This window comes from Cucurbita pepo, chromosome 5, assembly GCF_057944985.1.
Source record: "Cucurbita pepo subsp. pepo isolate OVF chromosome 5, ASM5794498v1, whole genome shotgun sequence".
Taxonomy (NCBI): Eukaryota; Viridiplantae; Streptophyta; class Magnoliopsida; order Cucurbitales; family Cucurbitaceae; genus Cucurbita; species Cucurbita pepo.
Window position 1 is genome coordinate 4,174,151 of NC_141802.1, and position 23,077 is coordinate 4,197,227.

The 23,077-nt window shown below is 34.3% G+C and overlaps 4 protein-coding genes across 18 annotated transcripts; 2 read left to right on the forward strand and 2 right to left on the reverse strand.

Moving 5' to 3' along the window:
- On the reverse strand, nucleotides 1–7,176 carry LOC111795394 (uncharacterized). 12 transcript variants are annotated; one of them, XR_015421047.1, is made up of 6 exons: nucleotides 4,694–7,176; nucleotides 4,509–4,606; nucleotides 3,101–3,314; nucleotides 2,685–2,859; nucleotides 2,223–2,307; nucleotides 1–562 (listed from the first exon to the last, which is right to left on the reverse strand). XR_015421047.1 is itself a non-coding variant. In XM_087123788.1 (3 exons), exons 1-3 carry the CDS (start codon nucleotides 6,798–6,800, stop codon nucleotides 3,446–3,448), a joined length of 2,232 nt encoding a protein of 743 aa, XP_086979914.1. In that variant the 5' UTR covers nucleotides 6,801–7,176; the 3' UTR covers nucleotides 3,316–3,445. The 12 variants fall into 12 exon arrangements, 4 of the variants coding, with proteins under 4 accessions (XP_086979914.1, XP_023533570.1, XP_086979912.1 ...); XR_015421049.1 differs by having other exon boundaries at nucleotides 3,101–3,319; XR_015421048.1 differs by having other exon boundaries at nucleotides 4,486–4,606.
- A 4,863-nt stretch (nucleotides 7,177–12,039) lies between these two features.
- On the forward strand, nucleotides 12,040–13,921 carry LOC111796072 (putative rRNA-processing protein EBP2 homolog). 2 transcript variants are annotated; one of them, XM_023678757.2, is made up of 2 exons: nucleotides 12,040–12,166; nucleotides 12,751–13,921. In XM_023678757.2, exon 2 carries the CDS (start codon nucleotides 12,757–12,759, stop codon nucleotides 13,645–13,647), a length of 891 nt encoding a protein of 296 aa, XP_023534525.1. In that variant the 5' UTR covers nucleotides 12,040–12,166; nucleotides 12,751–12,756; the 3' UTR covers nucleotides 13,648–13,921. The 2 variants fall into 2 exon arrangements, with proteins under 2 accessions (XP_023534525.1, XP_023534524.1); XM_023678756.2 differs by having other exon boundaries at nucleotides 12,053–12,212.
- Nucleotides 13,922–14,436: 515 nt separating this feature from the next.
- On the forward strand, nucleotides 14,437–15,055 carry LOC147792643 (uncharacterized). The gene has a single exon (XM_087123790.1). It carries the CDS (start codon nucleotides 14,552–14,554, stop codon nucleotides 14,963–14,965), a length of 414 nt encoding a protein of 137 aa, XP_086979916.1. The 5' UTR covers nucleotides 14,437–14,551; the 3' UTR covers nucleotides 14,966–15,055.
- LOC111794728 (AT hook motif DNA-binding family protein) lies at nucleotides 14,831–21,363 on the reverse strand. 3 transcript variants are annotated; one of them, XM_023676851.2, is made up of 6 exons: nucleotides 20,454–21,363; nucleotides 18,807–18,874; nucleotides 18,096–18,227; nucleotides 16,328–16,489; nucleotides 15,910–16,137; nucleotides 14,831–15,051 (listed from the first exon to the last, which is right to left on the reverse strand). In XM_023676851.2, exons 1-6 carry the CDS (start codon nucleotides 20,815–20,817, stop codon nucleotides 14,980–14,982), a joined length of 1,026 nt encoding a protein of 341 aa, XP_023532619.2. In that variant the 5' UTR covers nucleotides 20,818–21,363; the 3' UTR covers nucleotides 14,831–14,979. The 3 variants fall into 3 exon arrangements, with proteins under 3 accessions (XP_023532619.2, XP_023532620.2, XP_086979915.1); XM_023676852.2 differs by lacking the exon at nucleotides 14,831–15,051 and adding an exon at nucleotides 15,500–15,822 and having other exon boundaries at nucleotides 20,454–21,361; XM_087123789.1 differs by lacking the exon at nucleotides 14,831–15,051 and having other exon boundaries at nucleotides 15,500–16,137; nucleotides 20,454–21,359.
- Nucleotides 21,364–23,077: the final 1,714 nt, after the last annotated feature.

Here is a 23,077-nt window from a genome sequence, read left to right on the forward strand (position 1 = left end):
TGAAATCAACAGTAAAATGTCATTCAAACAAAAAGATAAAAGTATTTTATTTTTTCTTACTCTAAATCATTCACATAATCTCACCACTATATTCTCCTTTTAGGTGAGATTTCAGTGCACTAATTCAACCAACTTCATTCCCACCATACAAGTTTTACTACCGCAGATGGGAAAATATAGATGTATATAGTGAGTTTTTCTAGAGACAATACCCTGTGTGTGAGATCCCACGTCGTTGGAGAGTAGAATGAAGCATTCTTTGTAAGGGTATGAAAACTTCTTCTCCCTAGTAGACACGTTTTAAAAACTTTGAGGGGAAACTCGAAAGAGAAAACTCAAAGAAGACAATATCTACTAGTGGTGGCTTTTCATTGGGTGTTAAACTAGAGACAACACCCTGTGTGAGATCCCAAGTTGGTTGGAGGGGAGAACAAAGCATTCTTTATAAGGGTGTGGAAACCTCTCTCTAGCAAACACGTTTTAAACCTTCAGGAGAAGTCTAAAAGGAAAAGTCGAGAGAGGACAATATCTGCTCGCGTTGGAGGATTTGAGCCGTTACACCCTGAGAGCGAAGAACATTGAGTCAGAATGCAGGCCTTTTTCAAGAAAGTACCCTAGCAAGTTCTCAAACAACCTTCAAGGCCCTATTTTTAAGGGAACAAAGGAGGGGTTGACTATCCCCTAGTTTGTCATAGGTTAAAAAACATATTTGATTTCATTAGTTTTCCTCTAGTTTGTCCTTCATTTCTAGAAATGAAAGACAGTTTCCTACATCTTTCTTCTAGTAACAACGCTCAACAACTTAGTCCCACAGAAACTAAGGAGAATCAATGCTAAACTTCTACTTGAAAATCAAAAAGTAATTTGCAAACTATGCAAATAGAAGAATAAAGTAAAGAAAAGGTCAGAAAGCAGTGAATTCTGCCCATTGTTTTCACATCATGGCATATAAAAATGTGGATGAGTATCAATTTCAAAAGTGATCAAACTTGAAAAATAAAAATTTGAAAACATGAATCATTGTATAAAAGAGTGAGTCCTGTACAAATAATTATATCTACTTTACCTTTAACAACAACAGCAATGAGTGGAATGACATATTACTAAGCATACTAAAAAGTGAATGATAAAAGTATAATGACAATCATAATAATAAAAGCATTCTTCTCTAGTTGGTGAGCAGTCACCATTGTCTGACATTGCCGACATAATCCATACATTCCACCATTATTGAATCTCAAAGTCAAATCAGAGTAAATTTAAGACCTAGCGCTTCAAAATAATCAAGGGTAACCTAATTTTAAGTATCATTTTTCACACCCTATCTATTCAATGGTAAGGTCAATTTGCAGTGGCTGTGTGTGTACTACTGAGGTAAATCCTGAAACCCATAGTTAAGAGGAGAGAAAGTGGAAGTGGGTCAATGAAATTTATTGATATCCCTAGGAATTAGGGAAGCCACGTGGTTTTTGGTTTATTCTTTAATGGAAGAAGACCTAGTGGACACTCTTTCTTTCATTGGTAAACCCTGAAGAAAAATTTATTGTGATTAAGAGCATTCTGGACCTAATAACATATCATATCTACAAATATCTTCAATTTTTTACACTTGCTCATGTAATCCTCTCTCAGCTTTGAAACTGTTTTCACCTCATTACTGCTCTATCCTATGCCTTCCATTACAACTAGATCTAATTATCGTATTAAAAAGTTAATTGGCTGTACCTATAAATTTTTTAAGCATTCATAAGGGCCAGTATCATGGGTTAGGGTCAGTATTCATAAGGGCACTGGAAGAATAAGAGAGGATGAGTTCAATCTATGGTTTCATCTACTTAAAATTTAATATCTTACGTGTTTTGATGTCAACCAAATGTAGTAGGGTCGTCTGTTCAAGGTGCATGCAAGTTGGTTTAGACAGTCGCCAATGGAATGCCAGTGGTATACAACTCGGCCAATCTAACAGCTAACTATGATATTATTCTCAATACGAACAGTAACTCCGGGTTAAGCCAAAACACGTCAGTATGAGTTTGGGAAGCCTATCCAAGTAACCCCCCCCCCCCCCCCCTCTCTCTCTCTCTCTCTCTCTAAGGACTCCACTCCACCTAAATGGCATCTAACTTTCCATTTTAGCAAGGAAAAGTTAGGCAGAGGATGCTCAATGAAACGTTATGAGAAAGATAGGTCAAGATAAACTAATAAAAAGATTTTGTTCTTACCATCATAAAAGATAAATTGGCAAATTTAGCATACTGGATCCTTTGAGATCTAGAACCTCCTCCATTCTCTTAAATCAATATCCACCTGAAATATAATAAATGCAATGAAGTACTTTAAAAAAAAAAAAAAAAAAAAAAAAGAATCAAGTATAAAAGGAAACTTCACTAAAAAGCAAGGAGAAACCTAGGAAAAGAATACGTAGTCCAGGTTTGTAAAAATGTAGACAGGTAAATGGTAATCTACGGTAAATCATAGCATCCATCCTAAATTGACTATAATGTTCTCTATTATATTATATAGCGACAATTATTATTTCTATTGACATCCTCGTCAAACATTAAAATTATTGTTATAACAAAAGATATTCCATGAATATTAACTTTCTTGGATGGAGCCGAGAGGTTGAAAAGAACAGTGAAAAAATAATAAACAAAACATGTCGCCTCAAAAGCACTACCAACCTGCTTTGTGTTGTCAAAGATGTTTTCTGAACCATACATGCAACATCAATTCAAGTTCGCTGCCACATCCCCTTCGGCCTTGCTATGTGCATACTCATGCCGACAGCCTCCTTGCTCGCCCTTTGCTCAAGACTTTTTAGCAATCATGCCAAGGGCTAACCAATAATCTACGAAACTTCAAAGTTTAACTTTCAGGTGGAAATTTCACTAAGGGCCCATTCAAAGAGTAAAAATGTCATAAGAACAGGAAGATTTCAATAACAAGCTACTAAAAAATGGTGACAGGAGTGAAGAGAGCAACAAATGAATAAAGAAAATGCATGCTCAAAGGCTCGTGCATGAAGGTGTGTGCCCTCCCCCACCACACGGATAAACATAGAGAAGGGGAGAGAGAGAGAGAGAAGGGGATATGTCACCTTGTAAATGTCTTTTCTTTGACTATGACATCTACAACAGCATTGAGATGGACATCCACTCATCACAGTTGGGCTCAAAAAGCAACAAAAGTAGGCACAACAGGAGATATATCTGGGATTCTATCGGAGAAGTGCATCTTCAGCTGCAAAGATAGTACCTAGTCCGAGGTTGACTTCGACAACTCTGGTTCAATTTGATCGAACACATCCAGCCCTGTACTGCATAAAAGAAGTTGCAGAAAAATTTCAAGCCAACGTTACTGCATAAAAGAAGTTGCAGAAAATTCCAATTTCTTTATCCACCAAGCCTTGAAAAATCAAGGCTCTTGCTTGCTTTGATCATCTTTATCTATGAAATAAGAAATATTGATTAGATCTTCATAATGCCCAAATTAATTAAACATTTGGGCTTTCTGGTCATGAAAATTAGTTTAATCATCTTCTACCTTGATGCTTGAATAAATAACATGAAAACACAACTATTCAGATAAAGAAAAAATATTTTCATGTTCTCTTTTCAGAAAAATGTAGCAATGTTTAATGCTATAATAGACTTTTAACGTACTAAGCACATAAAAATGAAGAAGCTAAACAGAGCAGCAATCTCTAACCATCTGTACTAGTAAAAATTGAAATCTTAAATGTTAATGTTTAGGAGGTTCATGACCTTAAAATGAGGTCATGCTAGCATGATATAGTTACTAAAGGGGGAAATTTTGTTTGAATGCAAGAATCTAATAACCTTCACTGCTTTTTATTTCAGAAACTTCGTACAATGCGGCACACTTTGTAGTGTGGTAAGTCAGTTGGGTACATTTACTAGCTAGCCTAGCAGTGTCAAAGAGGTATTCAAAATTGTGACAATCCAGGGAACATGGACTCGCTTCATTTACTAGAACTGAATTTCCTTATCCTAAGGAAAATGGCGACATAAAACTTATATTTTATCTCAAGTAGTCTTTGAAGGAGCTTACATGGTTAAACTTAATCAGAAAGATTAACCATGAAGATCATTCGGGTGCCTGTCAAAGGCATAACGTGTTCTTGATGCATACAAAGACAAGGATTGTATACCAGAAATTTCTTAGTCAGAACAAGTTAATTCCACAGTCCAAAGATAATAATCGTCAATTTAAAGGGGTGACAAGTTAGTAGCACTTCAAGTCCCACGTTGATCCAGAAAAACATTACAAGAGTGCTCATAACTCAATTCCTGACCAGCTGCGTAGATTCTATCAGTACATAGCTCAATCTACTCTACACGGGCAACACGAAAATTGAAAAGAAAAAAGAACAAAAAGGAAAAGGAAGAAGAATTAAAACAACAAAAGAATTTAATATACCCTATTTTCATAATTCTAGAGAAGTTCAAAAGAAGACATTACATTGAGGGTGCATCAGAAAAGACCTCATTGAGCATGTCATTTTCACCATCCGCCATTGCAAATAGTTCTGCATCTTTGTCATCCTCATTAGAAAAGTCTTTCCTTTCAAGCTTGGCATGAGCTGCAACAAATACCATCTTCTGAGCTCTCTCCAAGCCGATCCTCGAGTGCCGATGTGAGCAAACCAAATTCATGATAGAACACTTACACTTGTAGCCACAAGATGTTGAATGAAGGAAAATAAGCCTCAGTGCAACCTTACCAAGGGTCTTGAACTCACTTAGGCAAGTTTCCCAGACAAGTCGCCTACTCTGTGGGTTGGCAATTTTCATCTTTCCGGTTAAAGGGTCTAGTTGTTTGACCTGAACTGCCTGAGCATAAAGTGGATCTAGCCCCTCGGATCTCCATTTCATAAGCTCCATGAATGCGACATGAGCTTCTTCCCTGGATACCAACCGGTTAATAAGCGAATCAACATCCTTTTCTTGCTCTTGTGAAAGGCACTTGAAGGGTGGAAGATATTTCCCATTTATGTCCCTCCTCAAGTAAAGCGGGTCCAGTATAAATGCAGCAGACCATGCTGGATGATAATTTTTCCTAAACCGCTTTTCTAAAATTTTCTCCACTGGCCCTTCAGCTATGCTGAACTTAGCACACCATTCCTTCACTTTTGTTCTCAGCTCCTCCCAGAGAGGCAAGCATTGACCAATCAGTGGCCTTTCGGCTTCAATCTCTTGAGCCATCCCTCGGATCATTTTCACAAGTGAATGAACTCCCTCCATTTCATCCCAAAAGCGTTCATTTTGTATCAGACTTGAAACCTCAGAAGCAAGTGGATCCTCCATGCATACTAACCTATAAGATTCGTCTAACACAACCATTTGAAGGACATGAGCAGAGCTAAGCATATCATCAAGCATTGCATAAACAGGTGAGAAGTTTTTGGATGTGTCACAATTTGGCGAAGGAACGTGAAGCAACCATCGACCTTCTAGCTCCTGCACCTTATACTTGTTTAAACAATTCCTAACTTGAGATTTGGTGTTTACAAAGTTTGCAACCTTCAAGCAATTTTCAGTGACTACCCTGAAAAGTGGAAGCTCTTTGTTAAAATCCTTTATCAAACAAATAAAACCCTGAAGCTGGCAAGAGAGATTTACCATCCAATGATTCTTTATCTCCAAATTCCTCAATGCCTTGCCCTTATACCTATCTGCTATTATCCCCACACATCTCTGCAGACTATTCCCACAAATCTCATTGACCGTATCTAAAATAACCTCTTCCGCATACTTGGGTGACACCAATCCCCCTGTAAACAATGCTTTTTGGAACATCGTAGAACCATTTGGAAGATTAACCATAAATTTAACTACACTCTCTTCGCCACAGTAATAGCCACAGCAGTTCTTATTCTTCCACCCATCCGAAGCGATCTGGAAAAACGAAGCATCTCTAATCCTGGCTTCTGAATCAGCTTTGGCCTCCTCAAACTTGGAATCGAGCCGAGCTCCTAAAATGTCGGTTCGAAGTAATGAAGGCAAGCCCATCTGACTAAGCAAGGCTTTAAACTTCGGATGCTCAAGACAGGAAAGAGATACTGACCCACACGACTCGATAAACCAATCAGTCAGTAATTCGATAGCAGAATCAATTTGTTCCTTACTTAACCTTGGTCCAGGTGAGGCATGTGGACTCCTCAGTTTCTTGACACTGTTTTCCAGCATTTCTAGTGCACCTAAATCATCTTTCCCACCTGATAACACCAACTGATGCTGATTCACCTCCATCTTACTCGCCATCCCAACCGGGTTTTGAGCCACCGGCGTCGGCGGCGAGGAAATTAACGGAGCATAGGAACGCGTCGGCTCAATCATGGCAAGAGAATGTACCTGATAGGAAGCAGTGAGAATCGGAGCATTCATTTGAGAGCTTCGCTTCTTGTGGTTGTGCAATGTCGGAGAAGGAATGGACGATATCGGCAACGGTGACGCCGTAGCATTAGACCTTGAAATGGAGCTCAAATTAGGACAAGTGCCTCGTTTCAAATGCTCAGATGCAGTCCGCGAGGGGTTCGAAGCCGAGAAAACAGAATCGCACAAAGAACACTTGAGCTTCACCGCTTTCGGAAGACTATTACTAGGATTTCGTATAAGAACAGGCTCCAAATGAGCCCAATACCAAGCCCCTTTCCCCTTAATTGCCTTCGTTCGAACAGTTACAAGGCACTCATACCGTTTATTCAAAGCTTTCGTCACTAAATCATCCGTCAACGCCGAAGCATCAATGTTGGGCGGTGAATTCGTGGATGCCATCAATCAAAACAACAGAAACCAAAATGCAATCACAACAACAAATCACAGTCATTCATCTAGAAAGCCAAACGCTCACTTCTCCAACTCCGTCCCGATACTCGTTCCATGACACTACCTTCCAACATCACCGTCGTCAAAAAAAAAAAAAAAAAAAAAAAAAAAAACTCGCCGGCGGTGTCGAATAGGAGTTCCAGAAGCAAAAGAAGAATGGAGATTAGAGGCGTTTATAGTAGAGCGTTGGCTGAAGTTGGAAGATCACGATGAGTTAACGGAGAGCAGCGACAATGGAGGTCTTAGAAATAAGGGTGAAAAAAGTGATTTGCAGAGAGAGAGGAAGAAGAGGAAGAAGACGACGACGACGATAACGTACAAAGAAAAATTGGCAAATTTATAGGGAACCTCACATTATTACACTTCTCTAGTTAATTATATTAAATTAATTAATTAATTATATATATATTATTACCTAATTATATTATTTTTCTATTTTAATAAATAATGAATAATTTAAAATGGTTGGAAATTAGAACAAGAAAAAATGGATACTTTTTTTTTTTTTTTTTTTTTTTTTTTTACAATAATTGAATTGAATAAAATAAAATAAAAAAGCAAATACCAACTTTATTGACATCATTGGTAATTCCAACAAACATTTTAATTTTGTATTTTAAAGAAAGTAATTATTTTTATTATTTTTATATATTTAAATTTATGTGAATTAGTTTAATAATTTTAATTATAATAATAAAATAAAAAACCCCTAGGAACTTATTATTTATATATTTCTAAGAAAAGAAAAAAACACGTGTCATTAATTTTTAATATTAAAAAAATAGGTGATTAATATTTTGCCTAATTGATTAGAGACATAATGAATGTAATTAGGGAATAGCTTTGCAACTTTTATTATTATTAATGGTGATAGCTAAATTATGATACAAAGTATTTATTAATTTAATTTTATATTTTTCCAAAAAGAAAAAAAAATGTAATGATTAATGATTTGGTGGAGTACTTTTTATGATAATTCATAAATATTAATTACCTAGTTAATTGAGTGAAAGGGAGAACACTAATTTTTTAAATGATTATGATTCTGAAAATTAAATCGTTTTTAAATCTATGATAGGACCTAAAGATAATGGAGCCTCGGTAAATAATTATTATCATATAAAACTATTTTAGTTTTTTTTTTTAATTGAATCAGGCTCACGTTAGCGTATGAGGCAAAGCTCGAAAGTTCTCGTCGTGGATTATAGAAGTAGAAGATTTCGTGTCGTGATGGATAGGTGTATAATGAGCTGAGTAAAGTAATTAACTAGAGAGACAAAGTAAGGAACATGTTCCGACGAGTTTGCAGCTTGTTTGACTTGGTCATATTAAATTAATATGAGTTGACATCATCGCGTGATGTATTTGGAAGAGATAGTTTGACTACGAACTATTAGGTCAAACATTGTCTGGAATTGAATTTTGTCGAATAATCAAAGTAAATCAAGGATAATATTACAACTACTAATAGTAACTTTATCAATTAACGGAAAGTTACTGAGTAATATTTAAGTTGATTTGTGAGATCTCACGTTGGTTCGAGAGAAAAATGAAACACTATGATAAGCGCCAACAATGTTGGATTTTGCAAATCTAGAGGTCCTTCTAGAATCCTTGCAAAATTTCACAAAAAAATAACTAACTTAACGAATTGATTCACAAACAAAACCTTTTTGGTGTTATTCTTTTTCAAACCTTGCTTTAGGTTTGATGTTTAAACCGATTCATTGGATTAGTTTTGATCAAGCTAATTCTAGAGTGAGTCGTCTTGGAATCTAAGAGTAACCATCATAGATTCCAAGTTCCATCTAAGAGTTATTCATCTTCTGACCAACTCTTGTTTGGAATCAATTTGTTAAGTTAGCTTTTCTTTGTGAAAGTTTGCAAGGATTCTAGAAGGAACTCTAGCTTTGCAAAATCCAACATTGTCGACTCTTATCACATTCAAGTGTGTGGAAACCTCTTTCTAATAGACGCATTTTAAAATCGAAAGATGAGGGCTAAAATGGACAATATCTTCTAGAAGTGAGCTTGGATTATTACAAATTGTATCAAAGCCAAATATCGAGCAATGTACCAGTGAGGATGTTGGGACTCCAAGTGGGTAGATTCTGAAATCCCATGTCGATTCGAGAGGGAAACGAAGCATTCCTGATAAAGGTCTGTAAAATCGGCCGATGACATTTGTTAGAAGTGAGCTTAGACTGTTACATGATCCAACTAAGATTTTTGTAATGACCTAGATCTACTGCTAGCAGAATATTGTCCTCTTTAGGCTTTCCCTTTTGGACTTCCCCTCACTTTAAAACGCGTCTGCTAGGGGAAGGTTTCCACACCCTTATAAATGGTGTTTTTGTTCTTCTCTCCAACCAATGTGAGACATCACAATTTTACTTACTCGACATTGAAATAACTCGAAAGTCTTACACGAACATCATTAATAACTTATCGATAAAGTTATCTATGATTCAAAATATCACGGAAGCAACTTTATTTCCCGAAAAGAAGGAAACAAATTCCATTCGAAGGCGTATAAGAAATTAAAAAAAAAAAAAAAACAAAATTATATAAATTTGAAGAAGATAGGGAGAATGATGAAAATGGGGGGAAAATGAGAAGGGAATTATTAAAGGAGGGACCAAATGGAAAAGAAAAATAAAACTAAAATGCAATTAAGAGGGTCTATAGGGACTTTTTGATAAATATTTTTGAAAATGAAAATCATGGGATGGGATGTGTGGGAGAGAGGGCAAAAAAGTCAAAAAAGTTGTGTTCTTTTTTTTACCTAAAGCATATCATATTGTCTCAACTTTAGACTTTAATACATCTAGTAAGCTCTTGGGTCTTTCTCACCTCAATAAATAATTTATTTTAAATATTATCCACATAATTCATTAAAAAAATAATTAAAAAAAAAACCATTTCTTTTATATTTATTTACAACTTCCAATAAAATTTATTAATTTATATCGCTCTATTTTTTTGTAATTAATTTATAAATTAAATAGATAGTAGCGAATTTTCATTAATATAAATAATAATAATAATGATAAATTATTTATTTTTGTCTTAAATTTCATTTGAGAGTGAAAATTATTCCGTAGACCAACATGAGATATACAACGTAAGATTGTTTTAAACCAATCAAATGATATGAATTAAGAGACATTAATCATACAATATACTTCAATGAAGATGTGAAGAAAATATTGTTGAAATTATCAAAGATATTTCAATTCATGCCACGTTGAACCAGAATGAAGTTTCATGATATAATTTTTTGGTGGATTACAATTTAGAGTAATTTAGAGTGATTGTATTTCATTAATGTATTTTAAGACTTTTTATTTACTTTAGTTTATAATTACATAATGGTTAATTATGATTATTAAGTATGAATGTTAGAACTCTTTCAATGCCTTTAATAGTTTCATTTGGAGGCTATATAAAGCCATGTATGTTGTATTTGAAAGAGACTTGGAAAATATAGTAAAAAAAGCATTTGTGCTTTCTTTAGCCGATGGCTAAGTTTATTTGCAATTCTATGTAGTTTCGGTTGCATGTAGAATCATTCAAGCTCGACATGATCAATCTTGCTTGTAGAGTGATTCGAATCTTAAACAATGTCCTTGCCTTGAGATATTCGATCAACAATGTTTTTACGATTAAGTCATCGGCCGTAACTATCAATTTATTTTTAACCAACGTATTTTTAGGTCACTTTCATTCAGATATGGTATCGGTTCATTCATGTACCTTTCTTATTTGAACATTACGTCAATATTCCGACTTAAATAATTTATGGGTTTGATTTTTTTTTTAACTATTTTAGATAATTAAAATGTTCATGAAATAATTTTATTTATTTATTTATTTGGTAAGTTTTAAAGAATGGGACCAAATTGATGATGAAGAATAGTGAAATGGAGTAATTAATAATTAAAAAAAAGTCAAAATTGTAGGTGGGAATTATTCAATAGGAAATCCTAAGCTACCATTTTTTAGGGTTTTAATAATTTTAAAATCATGTCACTATTTTTCTTTATTGGATATTTTAGTTCTAGAAAATTCCCAAATAAAAGGCCACAATTATTTATAATAATGGGCTTTATTGAAAATCCAAGCCCTACCAATTTTTTTTTTTTAATTAAGAATATTAAAAATTAATGAAATTATTTTATAAAATTTTAAATTAAATAATAAAAATGACTATATTGTCCTTGTATTCGAGTGAAGTTGGAGTTCAAATTATTAAAATAATTAATTTGAACTCCTAACTCAAACGATCTCGAACCGTTTTGATTTGGATGAGTACTAATGATTGTTAGGACGAACCTCCACAATGGTATGATATTGTCGACTTTGAGCATAAGTGTTGGGCTTCCCGAAAGGCCTCATACCAATGGAGATAGTATTTCTTGCTTTGGGTTTCGCCAATGGAGATAGTATTTCTTGCTTTGGGTTTCGCCAATGGAGATAGTATTTCTTGCTTTGGGTTTCGCCAATGGAGATAGTATTTCTTGCTTTGGGCTTCCCGAAAGGCCTCATACCAATGGAGATAGTATTTCCACTTATAAACACGTGATCTTCCACTAAAACTCCTCACTTATAAACCCATGATCTTCCACTAAATTAACCAATGTGAGACTCACTCCCAATAATCCTCAACTATGATTAGTTGATTTGTAGAAATTACACGCTAAGCGATCAAATAATTAGCTACCAAGGTGAAAGGGGAGCTCGAGGTTACCGTTAGAGGTGGTATATGTGTTTTATTCTTGATTTGATTTGGCAACACGATGATAGTCTATAAATTGTTTAAACTGATCACAGACATATGAATTGGTTGATTAGGGTTTCTATGTTGTCGGTTAGAGTCGAGCTAGACAACGTTAATGTTGGAGAGGGCAAGTAATGAACAAGTGAAAGTAGTAAATTTTTAATACTTACCATTTAAAAAAATATTTTGTTGGTAAAAATATTATTTTTTCTCCTAAAAAAATTGAATTTTATGTATTATATTATTGTTTTGTTATCATATTTACTAAAATAATTGTTCATATCTATATTCTTTTAGAAAAAAATCAATATAAAAATGATTTTTTTTATAATTATTTTACTTTAATATTTTTAACCAATCAAATTTCCCTTTTTCCGAAAAAATATATTTTCTATGAGCCCACAATAAATTGTTAAAACCCTAAAAATTGAGGCCTTGGATAGCAATTTGCCCCGCTGGTTTTTAGGGTTTATCAAAGGGCTTTAAGCGTCGATTTTCCTCCGCACTTCGAGCAGCTGGAAGCGACGGTAGAAAGGTCGGCATTTGATTCTAAAAACATTTTCATTCTTTGATCCAAATCGGTAATCGGTTGTTGTTCTTCGCTTCTTTTTTATTTGCCTTTGCACTTATAGTCATGTTTTGGTTTTGTCTGTTTGGTTTTAGTGCCTCAGTTGTCTCGATTTTGGTTCGTCGTCTTTGATTGTGTGAAAATGTGTAGTCATTAATTTTGATTATAATTATTTTCTTGCTCTTCTTGTTGCCTCGTATGTTATTATATCGTGAGGATTATTGTTCGCCGTCCCTCGTTAGCTGGTATTAAGTATATTTTTGTATGGCATAGTTTTAAGTCTTTTCAAATGATGAACAATGCTGTATGTAATGTTTGCGTTGAATCTTTAGGTCGTTTTGCGACTTGATAATTGAATAGTTAGTCTGATTTTTGAAAAGAGTCATTTTTCCTCGAGATGTATTGCTACTTAATGGACGATACTAATGGAATTAAATCTAAAACTGTTGCTGTCTTCCTTCCATGCGTACATTTGGTTATATCGCCTATTTTTGGGATAGAATTAGCAGGTCTAGAGGTCTAATCTTAACGACGATCATGGTTTTCGATAGGTTTTAATGGGTGTATCAGATAAAAAGGATAGCTTCTTAAATGAGGATACAATGGTAGATGATGAGCTTGATAGTGAAGATTCTGAGTTTGGATCTGAATCTGAATCTGAGGAGGAAGAGGATGTGAAATTGTCTGAACCGTCGAAGAATGCAATATACAATGCCGACGGTCTTCTTGATAAGCTTGGAGACATTAGCTGGCCCGAAAATGTGGGATGGATACACAAACTATCTCTTGATATTGATCAAGAAAAAGAGGTAGATGTAAATGATGATCTAGCTAGAGAGCTTGCATTCTATACACAGGCTTTGCAGGGAACAAGAATGGCCCTTGAGAAGTTCCAATCTTTAGGACTCCCTTTTCTCAGGCCACCAGACTATTATGCAGAGATGGTGAAGACGGATACCCACATGGTAAAAGTGAAAGGCCGGTTGCTAATGGAACAGAAAAAGATGGAGGAGGCCGAGGAAAGAAGGAAGGCGAGAGAAGCGAAGAAATTAGCTAAAGAGATTCAAGCTCAGAAGCTAAAGGAGAGGGCTAAACAAAAGAAAGAGGAGATTGAGTCTGTTAAGAAATGGAGGAAGCAGAGGCAGAAGAGTGGTTTTTCTGATAAAGGCGGTGAGATGGACTTATCGTTTGAAGATGGGAAGGCGTTTGATAGGTCTGGTGGTAAGAAGAGGCCCGGGGTGTCTCCCGGCGATCGCTCCGGAGGGAAGGCAAGACATGGTGGAGGTGGAAAAGGAAAAAATCCGAAGAAAAGAGATTTCAGAGATTCGAAGTTCGGATTCGGCGGGAGGAAAAGTATGAAGAAACAAAACACAGCTGAGACAACAAATGATATTAGGGGATTCAACAATGGAAGTTTGTCAAGCAATAAAAGAAGGAAGAAGTCATAGATTAATGCAGTCAGTCAGTCAGTCCTTTCAAGTTTAGAGATGGTGGGTATTGTTGTGATCAAACTATAGTTTTGCTTTTTTTGAAACTTTCATTCTGTAAACCAAGATCATGTAAACTTTGAGGCTGTTAATTTGTGTTTCTTTTTTAAAAATACTAAGTTTGGTAGTTATTGTTTTTGTGCAATTAAGGTTTAAACTTATATAAGCTTGTATTGTATAATCTTTAATACTTTGTAGTTCATGCTTGTTATAGCAACGTAGATGATTTAAGTGACTAAGTGACTTTGAGATTAAGGTGAGGCGTAGATAGAGTTTTAAACTTTCTATAATGTAGAATGAACCAAAGATCAATTATGTACAAAATGAAAAAATTCTTACGATTTTTAGTGTAAGAACTGCAAAATCTTAAGTTTCGAGACCTATTAAATACAAAAGTGAAACTTATTAGATACTCTTTAATGTTCAAAAATTTATGAACACAAACTTAAACGTAAACTTGAACTTATAATGAACTTATAATTGAATCTACGTAGACCCTAATAGACCTTAACGAACGGGTGGATTAGATATTATCGAAATACTAAAAGATTATTGTAAATTTCAAAATGAAGATCGGTAGACGTGTAGAGAAACTCTATATTACATTTCATATCTAAATTTGAAATTCATTAAACAAAACAGCCAGCACGTGATAATGTTTGACTTGACTTTAAAAAAAGCCATTCAACTTCCTTTCACAACACATAATTGGTCTGCTTCCATAACAAAAAGCTTCCTCGTTACACTTCCCACATTACCAAACCCTTTAAATACCAACAAACAAGCTTCATTTCCCTTCCATCTTTCTCTCTTGCTCCAATTCTCTCCTCAGTTCTAAGTTTTAACCAAAATTTTCAGTGGAGCCATGGCTGATTCCATTTTGGAACTAGCTGCTGAGGCGGCTTCCAGCACTCTGTTCATCTTCTGCATCTTCAATTTGATCATTCTCATCATTCTCTTCACCTCAAGACCAGTCTTCTCCAGTTCTGATCACCAAAATCATGATGATGTGCCTCTTTCAATCGTCATTCACAGCAACACAAATGCAGAACAGAATTTCATGCTTCAGAAGAATGCCATAGTTGATGTGTGTGCAGTGACAGAGACCCTAAATGAACCAGACTTCAGCGACAGTGTTGAAGGGAGTGGTGATGGTCATGAGGACGAGGATGAGGACGAGGACGAGGAGGATTTCAAAAGAAGAGTGGAAGAGTTCATTGAAAAGGTTAACAGTGGGTGGAGAGAAGAAAGACAAAGAACCTCGAGATTGGTCGAGTAGTTGGGACATTCATGTCAGTTTCTGAAAACCAATCGATCAACTCGAACCAATTGAATCGAATTCCATTTGTTTTCCAGTACTCCCACCTAGCCAAACAAGAACTCCTTCACTTTTACCTGGAAGAAGAGTCTTGTCTCTATTCTGGGACATGTACGGTACCCAATATGAATGAATACAAGAATATGAAGAACATACGATACAGGCATAAGAATCAAGGAGGTTCAATCAAAAACAGTTTCGAGAAGATGTATTTCTCTAGTGTTTGATTCAAGGACGTGAATATCCTTAAGACTGGAATATTCTCTTTACTTTCATGCTATAATACTTCTAATCATTTAAATCCTGTAACATGAAAATAAGAACTTCTGGGCAGCAATTCTAGTACGTTTGCAGATTTAAGTATTAGCTAAGAGTGTTCAAAATCAGTTTTACTGAAGAGAGTAAACGTTGAATGCATGGTGGGCTACAGCTTAATAATGGGAAGGTTATAAAATTGGCCGAGGCCTCAGATAATTGAAGATGTACAAGAATAGATCACTGGGAAACAGACTTTGAAATTGAACTTAAAATGTTATTATTTCAGATACAGAGAATTCTAGAACATGAATAATTTACACAAATTTCTGCACTTAAAACTCCTATAACGTTAAGTGGGATACAACACACGAGATCCTACATGCTGAGAACAAACAACAAATAAGCCTAATGATCAAACTCCTATCTATCTATTAGGCTTAAACTCCTATCTAGAGATGTTACCTGATGACGACAGATACGTCAGTTGTTTAAACACTCTTAGTTAGCCCTCCACAGAATCAATGAGCTCATACCTTCACAGAATCAATGAGCTCATACCGCTGATGATCAAGGTTGAGAAAATGTCAATGCACCAGCTAATCTACATGAAAGATTCTAAATGCAGGTGATGGCGATCAACAAGATACCTCATGGTTTGAATGGTTGAGGACAACTCTTGATTCTTCTGGAGAAGGTGGTTTTTCGTTGACTGGTGAAGTTGTAAAAGCTGGATTTGGGTCTAAAGAATCTGCTTTATCTCCTATGGGTTTAATGGCGGGAGGAGGTGAAATTGCATTTGATGTAGGTTCCATCCTGCTCTTCTTTGGTTTATTCTCCTGTTGGTGGCCTGGTGGTTGGAAACTGCCCACCACCACCTGGCGACCATGGAAGGCACACAATTTATTTTGTATTTATGTAAGTTATATTTTCTTCAAAATCGAACTCTACATATATGTATGTTTATATTTTTACGAACAAACTACTATTAAAACAAATCATGGATTTGTGCCTCTGGGTACTGAACTTAAGCCCTTATAAATTCGACTCATTTGGAGAAAATAATACCTGCACTGGACCAGCTGCTATCAGCATGCCGGAAAGTCCTCCACCCATTACTCGGCCATCTGGGCAAGCCAAAGAGACGCTCATCCCTCCGGATCGGCTCTTTGTTCCACCAATCTTGGAAGGCATATATGATCCAGATAACGAAAGTATCTCAAATCGACCCTAATAATCATAACAGTTCATGAGGTTCCTCTACAACTAATGCTACCATGACAGTTGAAGATAAGATGCAGGGATAAAATTGCATAGAGTGGCTAATTGTAACAAGTAACATGCGATAAACGAGTTCACAAGTTTGACTTTTGAGCAATCATGGATGCAAGAAAACTTTGCATCAAGATCATTTGAAATTTTCAACTTGGCTAACCATCAATTATGCTTCAAGAGAACATTTATTTCGATAGAGTTAATGTAAACACTACACAGATAAATGATAATTGCTACGCTCTCAAGAAAATATCTAGAATATGAGGAGTTTTTTCGTTTTTTTTTTCCTCTTTACAAATATGTTAAAATTATGAGATAGTTGTCTTCCTCAAAAAATTTGAAAAAAGAACAATAAAATTTAGGGCCTCTTTTATAATTATTCTATTTTTGGGTCTGTTTCTAAAGAACAAGCTTATTTACATACAATTACCTACTTTAACAAAAAAAAAAAAAAAAAAAAAAAAAAAAAAAACTTCAAATATTAAAAAGGGAAAAGAAAAAGAAAAGGAAAAAGAAAAAACAATAACTTTCAAAGCATATTTTCATGTTTTTAAAACTAGCTAGGAAAGCAAAGTATGTTTTAACAATGTGAAATACAAAATAAAGAAATTTTGAGAAAACAAATTAATTTTTTTAAACAAATAAATTATGTAAAATTAAAAAATATTGTTTTTAAAAAACTTAAACTAAAAATGAAATAATTCACAAACAATGTTTTAGCTCCTCTAAGTCTATTTCTTAACCAATAATTCAAATATTATCAAAGACCAAAACCCGTATGGTAGCCTGTACCTTGAACATGCATTTAAAAAAATATCAACGAGAAAGAACAGTTAAAGACTAGAATAACAGCAACAGTCAGCTGTTACCAAGTGTGTTTTCTCAGATAGGGTGTTTTGATGGCTAAGAACTCTGGCTTTCTGAATTCTCTGAAAATTTAACATCTAAAAAACTGAAAGCAGCAACTTTTTTTTAAAACAATGTACAAGTGAAAGCAGTTTTGGACACTCATTTGTCAGAAAAAAAAGTTCAAATAAGCAAGAAAATTCTTATCACACTGGGATTACAAAAGTTAGATTACAGGATTCACTAGGCTTGTGTATTCAAGGAAAAAGAGAGTGAAAAATCAAGGGAAGCACCTATAGGTCCTGCTGAGGAGAATAAAGGAGTTAGAGGAGCAAGAGTTTTGTTGAGTGGGGCTTTGTTTCGGAGAGCATCAAGTTCTAGACAGCAGTCCTTATTTCGTAATTCATAGGTTGTTCTTAAGAATTTATTAGTAAAAGAAATAAAGTTCAATATCCTAAAAATGTTCATATGCACGCATAACAATTAAAATGAAACATCGGAAAGAAAACACAGCCAAATACGCATCAGATCTCGGTGCAGTCAGATATATGACTTGAAGAACAAAAAACAAAATGAGCCTCGGAAAGAAAACAGAGCATGGAATAAGCTATAAGATCAAACGTGGTCTCATTTTATAGAATATGCACGTAGTGGACCCATAGACTCATCAATACAAAGGATCTTAGATGTTATATTATCAAGGAAGGTGCTCTACCTCATATGTTAGGGTACCCCCAGAAGATGTTGACTGCCGAAGTGTGACATTTGAAACCATACCATTAGCAGAGAGTATACAAATGGCCCGAGATCCTTGTTGAGAAAATGACATTACTTTCAAGTTAACATCCTAAAGGAGTAGAAAAAATTGTATGAGGAACAAGTGGCAACAATGTATCAAGAATGAACAGAAATTGTGAGATCATTGCAATGGCAAATCACTGAAAACTTTTGTAATTAATTCCTCCAAATTATTTAACTGATTATCGATGTTTAATCTGGTTCGCACAAGCAAAGTTGCAGGTGGTCTTGGTAATTTTTTGCACAATTCAACAAATAAAATTTACTTCCAGAAGTTTCGTTTAGTATATCAATAGCAGGACCGGCGAAAACCCTTCTGTTTCGACAAGCCAGAAACAAGTGGTCATTTGAGCCTCAAGGTTTTCAATACTACCCAAAATTCAAGCAGGTTTAAATTTCACATTGAACAAATTCATTAAAGTGAAAATGATCACATGATCATGCCCATGTCGTATTGTACAGTAACTCGTGAAATAACACATCAGTTATATCGTGACAGCTGCTGTTATCTCCCGCACCAAATTGAATAAAATACAAACAATCATGTTGCTAAACCATATTATTTGATCCAATACTAATTCACTAATGGCAGCATAGGTGCTCCTTGACAAGGGATTCTAAGACTTACCTCACCAATATTAACAGTGATCACGTGAGGTGTGAAATCTGCTCCAGCAAAGAAGGCAACCTTGTTACCTGGGTAACAGAAGCATTATGTAAGAATGATGCTGAAATGAGATAAAATTTCTCCTTTTACAATGAAATTGCATCTGCATGACTAGGTCCAGACGTCGTAAATACCTAACTTCAGAATATTTATTTACGACATTAATTACAACTCTCACCATTGAATAATTTACAATCAAGCATAAATCAATGTTCAGATAGGTTATGCTTTTGAATGATGAAAAACACAAATAATTATCTCCTTTACCACAAAGGAAATCAGCCTAAATTCGAACACAACGCAAAACATATTTCCTGATCAATTCAAAATGTCAATGAGAAAAATGCAATTAATCCAATCACCCTCATCTCATATCAGAATTCATACGACCGAGACAAAAAAAAATCCTTCTTGGAAACTCTAATAACCCGCCCCACAGTTTAGTACAGAAGGGCAACCAACTCTGATTTCCTAAATCCTGAATGCATGCTTTCATCTAGTTTAAATTACAATGGTTGAAAATTTAAACTTTTAGCTGGACTTCATATCTGCTAACATTTTCATTTCACTCCGACTTAAAATACAATCATTAGCTCGTAACTTTGAGCATCTTTTGTGGATAGCTTATCCTCTGTTGAACCATACTCTGTTTTCATGATATAAGGCATTGGTTTTCCATTTAAGGGAACAGAAAAAGGGAATAAAATGGGGTTTTCATGATTATTTATTTTCAATCAATTAATACTCACCTTCCTCGCTTCATCCACTCCCAATTAAACTAATACTCCAGAATATCTTAATCAACATGCTATATATTTAAGATAATATAAGAATATTTTCCATATTCTTCAGTTACAAAAAAAGCACTAATTTCAATTACCTAATACCACCAACAGATAACAGTTACCCACATGCTCTAAATCATTTCATCTCCCAATTACAGTTTTCATTTGAAATTTCCAAAAAAAACTCTCTCATAATAACGTACCATGCATTTTCCTTCCATTTTCTGTTCATTTTAAGCAGCCCAGTTCGGAAAGTTTAAGCCATGTTAGACCACAGATTTTCTGTTCATAATAAACAGCAGGTCACTCACGTCCAAACTCCAAACAATGGCTATTTTCTCAAAGGCTATCCCTATCCTAAGGAGGAAAGTTCCCTCCATTTTCCAGAAAGCTCCAAAGTCACTTTTGATCCATTAAGTACTATTTGCGGCAGATCTGAAGTGAAACCAACGATGCAGTCCACTATCACATCAAAACCCAATAAACAACCCCTCATAATTCTACGGTACAAAACCCACAAATATACGTTCAAAACCATCGCTTTCTACGCCAGATAACTAGACCGACCCCTCTTATCTTTTCCTGCAAGTACAGAGATTCTCTCACACTAATAAAGAGAGAGAGAGAGAGAAGAATATATATCGAAGTTTTAAAGCTGATTTCAATCCATATTAGTTGTTGCTATCAAACGGATCGGCACTCAAATGTAACAGTAAACACAAGTAAAGTAAACCAGCATAACAGAATTTCAAATGATCCAACGATTCCAACAGAATTTCAAATCAAATGATTCCAAATATATAATAGACCATTGATATTTTACCTGGAATCTCATAATCGTACTTCCGCGACTTCTTGAGCGATTCTACTGACCTCCCCCTTCCCCGTTTCCATCCCGGAAACTCTCCCGTCAGCGGAATCGATGATGAAATCGGCATTGGCGACAATGTTGGCACTACAGTCCCATCGGGTCCGTACTTTCTCGGCCTCCCTCTTTTCTTCTTTCCATCTGTACCTGCCAGCGTCAGAGCTGCTTCCACCGTCGCCGTCGCCGGCGGCGGAGGCGGAGTAGGTGGCTCGCTGTCCGTGCTTGTATTTTCAGGTCTCGAATCCATCATCCCGAAGCTATCTGGAGCTTGGCTCACTTTTAATGCAAATCCGAAATCAACACCCTCTTTCTCCTCCATTTTTACAGTCTAGAAAATAAATTGGTTACAAAACAAAACTACGTAACCGCTTCTTAAACCTCCATTCTTCGGTTTACAAACTTCAGATACAATATTTTACAAACAAACCGACGAAGAAGGTTTCAATGATGAAGACGATGAAATAAGAACACAAAAACAGGGCCAATGAAGTGAAATGAAATCCAAAACCTATCACCAATCCCCAAAACCAAAACCTCCAGTAGAACTACTTGTAGATCAAGAACCAGAGCTTCCGTACAACAACTTCAACTCAGTTTCTTCTCAGTATCCTAAATCTCCGCCATTACAGACCACTACTCAAAGCTCCAGTTTAGGAAAAATCCAACAAATCACTTACCCCAATAATCGTAAAAAAATTTAAAAAAAAAAAAAAAAAACAGTAAAAAAAATCTCAGAAATACAAGAAAAAAATTCCAAAAAATACAGAACTATCACAGAAATTTTTTCGAGATGTAGAAAATTAGGGTTTTGCAGAGGAAATGAGGAGAAATAAATAAAGTAGAAAAAAGGAATGGAAAAAATTAAATAAAATAAAATCAGAAAAAAAAAAAAAGAGAAAATTAAGATGAAAAAGTTTAATAGATAATTAATATTATATTTGGGAAATTGAAAGTATAGATTTTGGTTAATAACATGGTTCACGTCCGTCTTCGAAATTGATTTGAATTTAATGTTTGAGATACTAAATAATAATATTAAAATCTACGAAATTACGTAGAAAATATAATTTTTTTAAAAATATAAAAAAATAAATAAATATTAAATTAATTATTTTATTACATTTTTTTGGACTGTCAGCTTCTTGATTTCACACGTGCCAACTTTAGGACTTTCTTTGACCATTGTCTCTAAGTCTCAACGAAGGGAGACCAAAAGGATAATCGTATGAAATTTTATAAAATTTAAAAATAAAATTGTTATCGAACGAATTTTCACCCTATTTTTTATCCGTAAAATTTGAGTACCGATGAAATTCAGTCGTTATATGGAACGTTGAGGAGAACGATGCGAGATATAACAATAGAGACGAGCAAAGGTAAATTGGAGACCAAGTGATAATAGTACGACTAGAAAACCGAGAAAAAAAAATTAAAATTGGTTGGGTCATTACTAAACATTGGTTGGGAAGGAAAAGTGCTAGCGAGATGTTGGGCCCCAAAAAGTGTGGATTAAAAAGTGCCAGGACGTTGGGCCTCAAATGGGTGGATTGTGATGTCCACGTTGGTTGGGTAAGAGAAGGGTGTGGAAACCTTCCCGTCTAGACGTATCGCACGAGGGGAAGTCTGAAAGAGAAAGTCCAGAGGACAATATTTACTAGTTGGGATGTTACATTATATATTTATTTAAATATTATGTTTTTACTTAAAAATTAAATATATTTTGAAATAATTTTGAGTACGACATTACTTTAATTGAATAAAATACAATAAATGATATTTTGTAAATAAGTTGATTAATTGGTATTTTTTTTTTAGTAATAAACACACATCAAATAAATATACAATTATTTGATTATTGCAATAGAAATTAAATAAATTTGTTTAATTATAATTAATTATGAATTTAATTTGAAAATTATGATATATAATAAAATTTAAAAAATATTTTAATAAATGAATATAGCTAATCCCAAATAACCAATTAAACGAATTGAAGATAATATTAGGCAAACAATAATAGTTTTAGTAAATAATAATTTAATTAATGTAATAAGTGTTTATTTGTAAAATGAACTAAATATATATTTAAATAAATAAACAATAAATTACATAATTTGTTAAACCAAAATCAATTAATTAGGTATATTCAAAGTAAAATTAAAAATAAATTAAAAATCTAAACAATATTAAAGTTGAAAAATATCAATTTCTAATAAATTTTATTAGGATGAGTATGGAGTATTATTATATAATTATAATAGCCTTTATAAGATAATATCATTAATATTATATTTTTATATAGACGTGACATTTTATTAAAAAAACTACAACATGGTTCAATTAAATAATCTATAAAAATATATTACGTCATTTTTTGCAAGTGGAAAATTATAATTTTAATATTAATATTTGAATATGTTACTTTAAATTAATACAAAAAATAATATATATATATATATATATATATTTCATTAATTAGCACTTGATTTGATTGCATGAAATTTAGTTAAAAATATTTAAATTTAAAATATTAATCATATTTTGTTCAAAAAAGAAAAAATAAAAAAAATAAAATTCTG

What these genes read in the sequence shown, in the direction of transcription:
- LOC111796072 (XM_023678757.2), top strand. Translation starts at nt 12,757, where the DNA reads ATGGGTGTATCAGATAAAAAGGATAGCTTCTTAAATGAGGATACAATG.
- LOC147792643 (XM_087123790.1), top strand. Translation starts at nt 14,552, where the DNA reads ATGGCTGATTCCATTTTGGAACTAGCTGCTGAGGCGGCTTCCAGCACT.
- LOC111795394 (XM_087123786.1), bottom strand. Translation starts at nt 6,800, where the DNA reads ATGGCATCCACGAATTCACCGCCCAACATTGATGCTTCGGCGTTGACG. An exon ending in AAAATGACATGCTCAATGAG is followed by an intron (nt 3,450 to 4,508) that starts GTCTTTTCTGAT and finishes CTTATTTCATAG; the next exon opens with ATAAAGATGATCAAAGCAAG.
- LOC111794728 (XM_023676851.2), bottom strand. Translation starts at nt 20,817, where the DNA reads ATGGAGGAGAAAGAGGGTGTTGATTTCGGATTTGCATTAAAAGTGAGC. An exon ending in TCACTGTTAATATTGGTGAG is followed by an intron (nt 18,228 to 18,806) that starts GTAAGTCTTAGA and finishes CTACTCCTTTAG; the next exon opens with GATGTTAACTTGAAAGTAAT. An exon ending in TCAACCATTCAAACCATGAG is followed by an intron (nt 15,052 to 15,909) that starts GTATCTTGTTGA and finishes TTGTTTGGCTAG; the next exon opens with GTGGGAGTACTGGAAAACAA.